Below are 13,108 nucleotides of genomic sequence, written 5' to 3'. Positions count from 1 at the left end.
TAATATTGTAATCTACCTTCCATTCCCCTACTTCACATTTCCAATTCGTTTTACATACTCCACTTGGTTTTTCCATAGCATTCATTATCTTCTGAAATACTAGATAATTTACTTGTTTACTGTGGTCATTGTTTATTACCTATCTCCTACCATGGCATTCTGTTCACGTTGCTTAGAACAGCAGTTCTCAAAGTATGGTCCCTGGGCCTCAGCATCACCCAGGAACTTGTTAGAAATGCAAATTCCCAGACCCAAACTCAGGCCTAGTGAATCATAAACTCTGGCAGTGGCACTCAGCAATCTGCTTAACCAGTACTCCAAGTCATTCCTATGTGCACTCAAGTTTTAGAGTCACTAACCTGGGGCAATGCCTGGCACAGAGTAAGCACTCAAATAATGTGTTGAGTGAATTTAAAAATCCTCTTTTCCTGATAATATCCCTCTACCCACAGAGAAGGACACCCAGCAGTTGTACTAGACTATAACAAGGTTGTTAGAGACTCCCCTGCAAAGCAAGATGGGCCCCCATCCAAAGTTTGGTTCTGATGTTAAGACTGACGACACTCCATACAGCAGGAAAATTTGAGAAAGTATATTGCTTACACAAGGGACTTCTTGGGAAAGCTTGGCAGGCACATGACTGTCTGGGCTGGCTTGGGCAAAGCAGAGGGAGAAAGCAGGTTGGGCCTTCATAGGAGTTGAGAGATAGGACTGGGGAAAGTCCATGCTGGCTGTAAGGTTTAAATTTCCTGCTGCCACAAAATAAGGAGGAGAGCTCATAGGCCTTCTTATCATCCTGCCCAGATGTGGGGCCAAAGGCAAAAAGAAAGGTGAGGTTTAAAAACAAGTTGCAGCCAGGCGCTGTGGCTCATGCCTGTAATCCCAGCATTTTGGGAGGCCAATGTGGGCAGATCACCTGAGGTCAGGAGTTCGTGACCAGTCTTAGGTCTGTGAAGTGGGGGAATGGAAGGTAGATTACAATATTAAATAGGGTGATCAAGGAAGGTGAGATTTAAGCAGAGACTTGAAGGAGATGAGGGAATGGCTCTCTGGGGGAAGAGCATTTGCAGAAGGAACAGCTAGAGTAAAAGCCCTAACGTTTTCAAACAACCTGATGAAATCCTATCTCTTCTAAAAATACAAAAATTAGCCAGGTATGGTGGCACACGCCTGTAATCCCAGCTACACAGGAGGCTGAGACAGGAGAATGGCTTGAACACGGGAGGCGGAGGTTGCAGTAAGCTGAGATCGCACCACTGCACTCCAGCCTGGGCAACAGAGTGAGACTCCAACTCAAAGAAAAACAAATAAATAATAAAAAGAAGTCAATAAAAAATAAAAACAAGTCACAAGTCAGTTGTCAAACATCGAAAATGAGATCAGCGGCATTGCAGCCTGGGCAACAGAGTAAGACCATTTCAAAAAAAAAAAAAAAGAGAGAGAGAGAGATCAGTTTCTTTATTATACTGGGTGGGCCAATCACATTCTCTTTCCCAGGAATTTGGAGCCACGGTTAGAGGCCAGTCAGCTGATCTCCATTTATAGCTTAAATTGAGGGATATATAAAAACTCAGGAACTGCCACCTTTCCTCCAAAGATGCAGAAGTAATGAAAGCTAATGTTTAGAGAAAAATACAAGAAAGCAGACGCACAGGGTGAACCAGAAGTATGAGACCTAGAGCTGCTTGGACTCTGCTGCATTCCCAGGGCCTAGCTGCATTACCCCAAGCTGAGCTGGTTCCATGACTTGCAATCAGGGCTTTAACTGAAACTGTAAGTCAGAATTATCTAAACAAGTATTACTGTCATCGTAATGAGATTGATAAAAAAAAAAAAAAAACATATTTCAAAGGATGAAGTGATGACATCTAGCATATAACCTGGCACAAGATAAACATTGACTAAATGATTCATCCATAAATAGATGAGTGGAAAGAGTGGTAATCTTCAGTTAGAGGATGAGAGGGAAAAGAAGAGTTAAAACTCTTTTTGTTGTTATTGTTGTTGTTTTTAAGACGGGGTCTTGCTCTGGTCACTCAGGCTGAAATGCAGTGGCATAATCTTGGCTCACTGCAACCTCCACCTCCTGGGCCCAAGCAATCCTCCCGCTTCAGCCTCCTAAGTAGCTGGGATTACAGGTGCGTGCCACCACATCTGGCTAATTTTTGTATTTTTAATAGAGACAGGGTTTCACCATGTTGCCCAGGCTGGTCTTGAACTCCTGACCTCAAGCGATCTGCCTCCCTCAGCCTCCCGAAGTGCTGGGATTACAGGCGTGAGCCACTACACTAGGCCTATTTTTTTTATTTGAATAAAAAATAAAATAGACAAAAGACAAACCATTATTAATAAAAGGGGTTTTGATTAATAATGGGTTTTAATGAATTCACATACAAAGTGGGAGTCGTGTGAACTTCATTTCCCCTTCACCTGCCACCATCGTGATTGCTGACAAAGCATTCATGTTCCAACATCAAACTCTACTGCCAATACAGATCATGAAGACCTGCTGATTAACACCAACACAGGGAGAGAATAAAAAGAAAATTGATAGAGGAAGAGGTAAAGACAGTGAAAGGGAAGGAATAGGGTTAAAGAGAAGAGGAGCTCTCTAAGGAGCAGAGGGTCACTTAATAGATTGGAGAGATGCAGGCTCTAGAAGACTTGGCACATGTTAGGTGTCCAATACGTGACTTCCTGGAACCTGGACAGAGCAGTCCAAAGGCATGAGCTGGTCCAAGTGTCAGGCTTGACATCTGCTACCTGAGCAACCTTGGGTACATTTCTTAACCTCCCTGAGACACCCTTTTAGGGATACAGTGGGTTTGGCAGAGGAAGGATTAAATTAATCTGTTCCCTCAACTATAAAAGAAAAGTAATCATACTACCTCATGGAGTTATTATAATAAGTGGAATAATAAATTTTAAATGCTTCGTACACAGTAGCTCTTAAATAAACGATATTCCTCCTTTTCTTATCTCAGTAAGCCATTGTGCCCACTCACTACTTGATTTGGTAGTTCAACAATTCACTCAAATATGGCATTTTGTCTTACATCCATTTTACAGATAGGAAAATTGAGACCAATTTGCCTAAAATCAGTCTCCAAGGTCAAGATCAGAATCCTGCTCACAGATTTCTACTCTTCTACATTTATATCATATTATCTAGTCATTTTCTACTTAACGAGGAGGAATAAAAAGAAATAGTCTAAAAAGAAGAGAAAATAGCCACAGAAAACAGGTAATTCAAAAAGTTTCCTCAAAAAAAATTTCCAGATACACTAAACTAATAGCCTTCTACATTTAGGGAAAGCCTAGTACAGATTCACTTGATTTTATTAATATTTACAGAATAATGCTGAGTAAAAAGTACAACCTAAAGTCCCAAAAGCCAAGTTAATCACAGGCATTTAGTGAAATGTCTCCATGCTTTACTATCAAATATTTATAATAATATGTTTTAAAGAAAAGAACTGTCCTGAAACTAGAAACTAACCACTCTCATGAAAATTAGATTGCACTTACAAAATAGAGGTGCATTAACTTGCTGAAACTTAAAAGCTTAAACTTAAGTTATAAATTAAGGAGGTTTAATAAGTGAGAAAGCTTTGCTTTAGCCTCTTAACATTATGAGACAGAATGCACATAAACCATCATAAATAAACTACAGAACTGCAAATATAGTGTCAGTAAAGAAACACAGGTCATTACTTCATGACACTACTCATTATCCCAGCAGTATAGCTCTGACTTAGTTTTATTAACTTTCAATGAAAGTTCTACCAAATTAAGCCCAAGAGTCAAACCACCCCCTGGAGAAAAATTAGGCCTTGATGAAATATTCAGTTCCTCACAATAACTCCATCACTGCAAATTAGGGAATATATTAGATTCCAAAGATACCAAAACATCAGAAAACCATGAGGCAGTATGACACGCTAAACCAATACTAGACAAATCCTAGTAATTCTCTCAATTTAATTTTCTTTGAAAAATATGATATATAAAATGCCACTAAGATCTTATCTTATAATACTAATCAACTATTAAGAGAAAATAGAATAGAAATATGACAAAATTTAGAAAAGCCATCAGCTCTACAGTCAAGAATAGGCTTAAAATTAGATACTTGAGACGTAGGTCAATGAGTCACTCTTCCTAGCATCCTCTTCACTGGTGACATGTTTTAAGTCAGGCAATAACTATTTCGACAAAAAACATTAATTCATGAGTATATCCCTAACTAAAAACAATACTATTTATTCAATGCCTACTGTGTGATAATATTTGACAGGCATAATTCCATTTAATAATCATAATACCTCTGGGAAGTAGCTACTACTGCTACTCTTGCTTCACAGATGAAAATTACTTGTCCACTATCACATGGCTGTGATAGTGTGAGGAGCTGGAATTTGAACTCAGGTCTCTCTGCCTCTACTGATCCAGAAGTTTTACTTTTATAAATTTACCCTAAGAAAGTAATCATGGATGTAGGTAAAGATTTATATACAAAGTTGGGCATCATAGCTTTGTTTATAATAGCAAAAGACTGGAAAGTATCTAGATGTTTAGCAATGGAGAATTACTAACAAACTATTATATATCCATAAGATTCAATGCCATGGAACCATTAAAAATTATGTTTTGGAAGAATACTTAATGGAATACAGCAATGTCAATTATATGTTAAGTGAAAATATCAGGATGTAAAATAATATGTATACTATGATTTAAATTATATATTGTACATAAATTCATATACACGTGTGTGTGCATGTATATATATATATATTAATTAGATAGATAAATAGGCAGATAGATACACAAAAATAAAAGGATATCTCTGGATTAGGGTTTCTCAATCTTGACACCACTGACATTTTATGCTGGATAATTCTTTGCTATGGGGGCTATCCGGTACATTGTAGGATGTTTATCAGCCTCCCTGGCCTCTACTCACTAGATGCCAGTAGCACCCCTCTAGTTTGTGACAACTGAAAATTTCTCTAGACATTGACAAAATTGCCCCAGGGTAAGAACTCTGCTACTCTGGATGATAGGATAACAGATAACATTTATTTTCTTCTTTATGCATTTCAGTGTTTTCTAGCATTTCTAAAATTAATATATATGTGTTACATTTGTAATCCAGGGGAAAAAATGTTATTGTCAAAAAGCAAATTTACTAATAAGAGAAGGAATGATTCATATTTTATGAGACAAAACTGTAGTAATGGAAAATGTGTGTTATAGGAGCTTTAGAATATCTGCTGTGATTTTTATTTCCATCAGAAATTACTTCATAACTGCTTAGTGGAAAAAAAAACATAGTGGAAAAAATTAGCAGAAATCTCTTCTACCTGGGTCAGGAACATCCGAGCAGTAATAGTAGAAAGAGGGGGATAAACCAGAATTGGTTTAGTTGTCTCCCCAATAGCACCACCGACAAGCTTTCCGTTGTTAGAATAGGCAGCAACTGCAAATACATACTTTTCATTGGTTTCTAAACCTTTCACTTCAAAAACACTTTTACCGTCAGCTGGTATCTATTAAGAAAAATATATTTCAAGTTATACATGAAAAATTAAAATAACATGACTTTTAAAATACAATTAAGTAAACCTTCTATTAAAAAAAAAAACCTTTTTCTTTCACTGTTGGATTTTAGTTATGATTCAAGTGGAAATTAGAGAGATTCACCAAAACAATGACTTCATTTAAAAATGTAATTATCATTAAAGGCTTCAATAAGATTTCCTGATGTTTAATTTGACGTACCGCTTCTCCTGAATTTGGGAGATGATTATTGTTTAGCCGTACTTTTCCATAACTTCCTTCTGCTTTGCAACCCAAAATGCAGTACCAGGAGACCTGCCGACAAGAAAAATGAGCCTGCTTAAAAGGCATTCTTTTATATCAATGTAACAAAAAAAATACTTTTCTAAATAAAAATGTAATGATTCAGGTTTTAAAACATGAAATCCAAGTTTACAAATATACTTAGGTTTAATCTTTAAAGAGTAAAAGTAACCTTAGCTAGTTTACTGAGGCAATTAAGACTAAGATATTATTCATTATTAATTATTTTAACCACCATTAATTGAACAGTTCCTACTGCTAAGTACTGTTAGGAAATTTACATATATTTTCTAATATGCACAACTCTATGAGATGGGATTACTATTATCATTTTGCTTCACAGGAAATGGAGATGCAGAGATGTTAAATAACTTTGCCCAAGATCAGACAGATAGTGGCAGGGGTTGACTCCTAAAATGACTTTGTCTTGATGTAAAAAAAAAGATTAACACTCAAATGATTTTCATATTTTACATGATAATGTATGACAAAAAAAGCAAGTGGAAAGAGAAGCAAGATACTAAAATATATTATTTTAAATAAAATATAAAAATACATATGAAAAAGCCTAGAAGAAAACACCCCTAAATAAGAACAGCAGTAGGATTTGGATGATAAAATGGTAAGATGATAGGTAAATAATGGGCCAATTTTTTTCTCCAATTTATACATTTTCTGAAACATGATATTACTTTGATAATTTTTATATTTAGTTTAATTTTATATTTTAAATATAAACATTAGACATAAATCAAACATAAAATATAAATCCCACAGAAACAACAAAATTTAACCTTGATTAAATAGTTAGACAATGATCCTTTCGCCGAGGTGTCAAGATAATGAAGATTCATTATTGGAATGAACTATTCTCCCTACAGAGAAAAAGGGAGCTAGGTGACACCCGACGGGGTAGTATTATGAACAAGCCATACTGCTGAGGGTTATAGGGGTCATGGCTGTGTCATTACCTTCTTCCCAGAGGCAACTCCTAAACTACAAGGCAAGCTAGAAAGAAGGAAAAATACAATTGCCTCTAAAAAAAATACAATTGTCTCTAAATACAACTACCTCTTACAGCTTGTGCCTGCTACTCCTTCCTCCAGGTCAACAGAAAAATACTAACGATGTCCAATTGACACAAGTGGTTCTCAACACTGACTGTGCTCCAGAATTACTTCTTTAAAATACAAATTTGTACAGAATCAACCATTTTTGTAAATTACAGATACCCAAGCCTGTCTAGCATCAATGAATTAGAATTTCTGATGCAAGTTTCCGCATCTTTGTCTTTCCAAAGAACATTTCTCAGGTGACTGTGATGTGCACAACTGATTAAAAAGCACTAGTCAAAGGCAGAACAGGACAAAGAGAACACAGAAGGAACCTGAAGCTGGAGAATAGGGTAGAAAAAAAAAAATCAGATGAATCTCAGAAAAAAAAAATGCAAAACTAACTTCCTTTGATTTCCCATGCAAAAAGATACTATTTTTCAAAGAAGAAAAAAGGCAGAAAGACTATGTTCTATGATTTATATCACTATTGCTCCAAGTTCTATTATATAAACCAGAATTTGGAGGGTAAAATTCTCTCTAAAAGCATTTTTACAAGCAGGCTTTATATTTTTATTTTGTTCCACAGATGAAGACATATCAGTTTATGTAACTCTAAGAAACAATGTGTAATTAGAATCTACATAAGGGTAGAGACATCATGAACAAATCAGTACTAACTTTAGAACAGTTTATACGTAATATAAATAACATTAGCATTTTCAACTACAAAAGTAGATTTTAATGAAATGAATGCCTCAACAAGAGATTTTGAGAAAACAAAAGATGGCTGAAGCCTCAACCCAGAAAACTTATTTAAGCCCATAGCACCATCTAGTGCTGATGAGAAGGTAACAGATGGTGATAATTTCCTGGAACTCTCTAAATGAACATAATACACATAAACTTCCTATAATGTCCTCATTGATGAGTCCTAAAACTATAGGCCAAATATGAGACTCTTATATCTTCCTATTTCCAAGAATTATGAAATGAAATAAACTAATCATTAAATTAAAGTACATAAAGAATAAGATTTTGGTTAAAGAAACCCAAATATTTGAACAAAAGCAAACAAAAACTCTTAGTAAAGCACGTGGTCTTAGTTCTGCACTAATTTTCCAAAATCAGTGAAGCTCTATTCTTAAACAGATTCCAAAAATCCAAAGTTTAACTTTAAAACCAGTATCAACAGCAGTAATGCATCTGTCATAGCACAGTTAGGTATAAGATGAATGTCACTTCTATTCCCCTCCTCTCACAATTATAAAGCACTATGAAGGTTGTCATCAGTTCTCACTGATGTCCATTTGCCATTCCTGAAGCTGCTCAAAGTATGCAAGCACATTTAATCCATATTTATCTTTATACCTCAATTACCTCGCACAGAGCTTGACAGATTACAGGCACTCAATAAATGCTCATTGGACAGAATCCACAAAAAATATCACCAAATAATGTAATCACAGTCTATGATTTCATTATTTTTTGTTTTTTTAGATAGTATTTCGCTCTGTCTCCCAGGCTGGAATGTCATGGCGTGATCTCGGCTCACTGCAACCTCCACCTCCCAGGTTCAAGCGATTCTCCTGCCTCAGCCTCCTGAGTAGCTGGGATTACAGGTGCCTGCCACAACGCCCAGCTAATTTTTTGTATTTTTAGTAAAGACAGGGTTTTACCATGTTGGCCAGGATGGTCTCGAACCCCTGACCTCAGGTAATCTGCCTGCAAGCCTCCCAAAGTACTGGGATTACAGGCTTGAGCCATCGTGCTTAGCCCATTACTTGTTTTGAGTAAGCTTTACTACTTAACATTTAATACAAGAAGTGGAAAGATATCAGCTAATATGCCAAGAATATTATACATTATCTCATTTAATTTTCACAATAAACACACTTTCCAAATGATGAAAAAAAGAAAACTCAGGAAATGTATTTAGCTTTCTTAAGGTCAGACTTCCAGGAAAGGTTGGAGCTAGAATTATAAACCTAAATCTGTCTGACTCCAAAGCCTATGTTCTCTCTACTATACCAAGTTGACATACCTTCAAGCAGAACATCCTAAAGAGAATCAAAGATACAAAGATAAAACTTTATTTTTATGTAACATCAAAGAGCATGTTATTGATCATCCCAAAGAGGAAAGTGTAGTTTGTAAAATATAAATTAGGTAGAACCAAATTCTTGTGAAGAAACTGAATCTCAAGTTTTAGTCACATATAGGCCAAGTTCTGAGGCATCAGGGATGGGAGAAAAAGCTCACCTTCCAATAAATACACAAAGATTTATGGTTTATAATATGGTTGGAATTGTCCTTTGCTTGTGTTGAAAGAATCTACAGTTACTTGGAAGGATTTTGGGCAGAACCTCTAGACTCATCACCCCTAAATTTTACACTCTGCTGCCTCATACCATCACTGACTCTGAAGTAACTTCTACCCTCTTCAAATGTCTGATTCCACTTCAAGTGAGACTTCCATCTTGAGCACATGAGGATGTCAGCATATGGTGTGTCATGGTGACAAGGATACTTACAAGGAGGTGCTTCTCTACTGTTTCTCCTAACAATATATTTGGGTATAGCAATGCAATACAGAGCATATCATAAATATAACAGCATAAGGGGCAACAAGTCATGGAGAAACTAAGTATAGATAAGACATTGGAATATTAATCCAGTGTTCAGTGCTTATGAATAAGACTATCCAGTTCCTAAAAGCAATCAAAGTATGAATCATGGTAGTTATAAAAGTACTTATGTTGCTTTGCATGAGGCAAAAATTTTACTGGACACCATACCTTAACCTCTGAAGTAAATGGAGCAGGTTTGAGTGTCACAGAACAATGAGTTCGAGACAGCAGGATAGGTGGAGGGGGGACTCTGCTTTTCTTTCTTTTTGAACTTTCCAAATATTTCTGATAGGAATATAGGGCATTTTGTTCAGCTTCAATCCTCTGAATTAAGGAATATGCTTCCTATGATGAAATATGAAAATAGAAAAATATATGTCAAGAGCTTGAACTCTACGTTTATAGAATTCTAGTGATGTTAAACAATGTTATATTTTTATATGCAGTTTTTCAAGCCTCAGAGGCTCAAATATATACATATATATTTCAACTATTTAATGATTTTGCAAAAGTAAAAGATGCCTACTAAATAAGGTTAATCATGATCACCAATGGCATTATATTTGTGTATCTTATATGTTTATCATTATTATCATACATGAATATGAGGTATTACATTTTTAAATTGAACCTTTTGAATATCTACCACATTTCATTTTCCCTAAAAGGTTCATACCACAATCATCTGCATTTATGCTGATGAATTACACAGCTACCCTAATTCAGCTGAAGTGTGACTCTCAAATAATAAGAATATTGGTATATGTGGTTTATGAAATAAATATTATTGAGAGTTTCTTTTTATCAGCAAGAAGAAATAAAATAGAAAAACCATATTCTGTGAAGCTGATGGAAAGGCAACCACTTTTTAAAAAGGTTATATGCAGAGAGATAACACATAAAACAAAAGAGAAATATAAAAATCAGACCTAAATAACATTTCAAAAGTAGGGCTAAATGCATAAGCAATAATAATAATGCATGTAAATGGGTTACAATTCCTTTTAAATTAAAAGGCAAAGACTCTCTAACTGAGCTCTAAGTAAAAACCCATGTAAAGATTAAAATTAAAGTGTTGATAAAGAAAGAATAGTCTTTTCTACAAATGGTGCTAGGACAATTGGACATTACATGCAAAAGAATAAAGTTCAACTCCTACTTCACACCATAAGCAAATATTAACTTAAAATGAAATATACATTCAGATGTAAGAGCTAAGATTATAAAACTCTTAGAAGAAAATATATGACCAAATCTTTGTGACCTTGAGTTACACAATGCTGTTTGGAAGATTCAATGCAATGATGCATTTAAAATGCTTAGTGTTTGGAACAGAGTAAGCGGTCAATAAACGTTAGACATTGATTATGATTATGATTATGATTACTACTCCTCCTCCTCTTTCTTTCATTTTAAGCACTCCGGAACATTCTGCTTTGCCATATCAGAACTATTATTATTATTACTCTTTCACTTAAAGTGTTCTGGAACACCGAAAGCACACTGACAAAGGAAAAAGTAGATAAGGTGGACTTCATCAAAATCAAAAGCGTTTGTGTTTCAAAGGATACCATTAAGAAAGTGAAAAGACAGCCTACAGAATGGGAGAAAATGTTTTCAAATCATGTATCTGATAAAAGACTTGTATTCAGCACTTATATACACTGTTATAACTGAGAATTTTTATAACTCAATAATAAAAAGGAAAATAACTCCTTTTAAATATGGGCAAAGAATGTGAATACACATTTCTCCAGAAAAGACACAAATAGCCAATAAGCACATGAAAAGATGTTCAATGTCATTAGTCATTAGGGATGAAAATACAAAATCAGCAAACTGACTCAAAAAGCAGGAACCTAAACACAGAAATAATAATGTTCAAAGAAACTGGAAATGTTACCCAAAAATTGTTTCATATAAAAGTGTCAGGCTCAAATGAGTTCATAAACAAAATATTTTAAATCTCAAAGAACTGATCATTCCTATGCCATTTTAAATGTTTCCAAATACAGAGAGAAACAGATATCCTCTCAAATAATGTTATAAAACTATTTTAACTTTGATAACCGTCTGAAAAACGACTACACATAAAAACACAGACCAGTCATTTCACAAATACAAATGCAGACACCTTAAATAAAATACATAAAATACTAATACATTTACTCTAACAATATACTAACAAAATAATGAACTGTAATAATACTGTCTTTTTCCCAGGAATGCCAGGACAGTTTAACATTAGGAAGTATATAAATATAATTTAATATATCCATAAATTAAATGAGAAAAAACATGATCATAGTACTCAATGGCCAAAAAGACATTTCAGACATTTTTTAACATTCATTACAGATTTTTTAAGTCAATAAATTAGAAAAGCTCTTTTTAGCATTATTTAAAAATATTAATTTTAGCCAATAACCAAAATATTACTAGCACAAAATAGCACTCTTAGTGCTAAGAGTGAAGCACTAATAGAATTATCAATAAAAGCCAGAAAGAATGCCACTATTCCATTTTATTCTGGAAGTTCTAGTTAATTCAACAAACATAAGAGAAGAGATCCTGGAAATGAAAAGACAATATGTCTCTCTACCAAATTTCAAATGTATTTCATTCTGACAGAAAAAAACCTGTGCTGTTTCTCCTACAGAAGACATGTTGAGGTTGAAGTTTCCATTTGGAAACCTGAGCCTCAAGCTCAAAAGGGTAGGTAAAAAACTGGAGATAGGATCTGAGTACGCGTTGGAGTCATATTTAAAGCTGAGTGAGGAAACCAGCTCCCTGTAGGAGCAGAGATTATAAAACTATAACATCATATATTTTTTCTAAAATAATGAAGCTTGGTCGAAATTGAGATCAGAATTAACTTCTCATTTTTCTTTTTTATTGGAAATGGTTGACGTTAAGGTCTAAAATCATTAATCATGATTAAAATGTATCCACGATGATGAATAGTTTTTTAATTCCACTTGTTCGGTGCCAGGAGGACTTGAGAAATGTTTCTGCATATGCAGGTCAAGAATCTTAGGCATCTGCAAAGACAATCATTCCTTCGTATGGGAAGGGAAGTGTTACATGGTAACCATGTTTCTAGAGCCTGCATACCAGTCCTTCCGTATTTAGACCTAAAAGCTAATTTATATACACATATGAGGTATCAGTGTAACTGTTTGAATCACTGAATGAATGAATCAAGGAGATAGGATGACATCTGTCTCCTCCATTGCCTCCACTTTTTCACTCATTCAACCAAACTAATTTTTAAAAATTATAACAAATGGATGGACAAAAGGGTCAGGGCTAGATGGTGAGGGAGCAATGTCATAAAAAGCCATAAAAGAGCCAGTGAGGCCCAGAGCACACAATCAGCACAGGGCTGGGCAGAGGCTCATTCCCTCTTCACCCTCTTCCACAGACAACAGAGCAGCTTTGGCTCCCTGAGGGGACAAATGTACCACAGAACAGGACTCCCTTGAAGGGCAACAAAAGGTGAGAGCCTTGATGAGGAAGAGGCCAGAGACAGAAAAGATAAGTGGATTTCCCCAGGTAGCT

The 13,108-nt window shown here is 35.2% G+C and overlaps 1 protein-coding gene across 1 annotated transcript in view; it reads right to left on the bottom strand.

Annotated features, from left to right (window-relative positions):
- CFAP54 (cilia and flagella associated protein 54) overlaps window positions 1–13,108 on the bottom strand; it is a 397,088-nt gene that overhangs the window by 300,341 nt on the left and 83,639 nt on the right. The window contains exons 20-22 of the mRNA XM_034934266.2: window positions 9,716–9,892; window positions 5,785–5,877; window positions 5,367–5,552 (exon numbers count right to left, since the gene is read on the bottom strand). Of these exons, the coding sequence (XP_034790157.2) occupies window positions 5,367–5,552; window positions 5,785–5,877; window positions 9,716–9,892 (456 nt within the window). The remainder of the gene's footprint in view (window positions 1–5,366; window positions 5,553–5,784; window positions 5,878–9,715; window positions 9,893–13,108) is intronic.

Source organism: Pan paniscus, chromosome 10 (assembly GCF_029289425.2).
Source record: "Pan paniscus chromosome 10, NHGRI_mPanPan1-v2.0_pri, whole genome shotgun sequence".
NCBI lineage: Eukaryota > Metazoa > Chordata > Mammalia > Primates > Hominidae > Pan > Pan paniscus.
The sequence above is the reverse complement of the archived record's forward strand: the minus strand, read 5'-3'. Positions and strand labels throughout refer to the sequence as shown.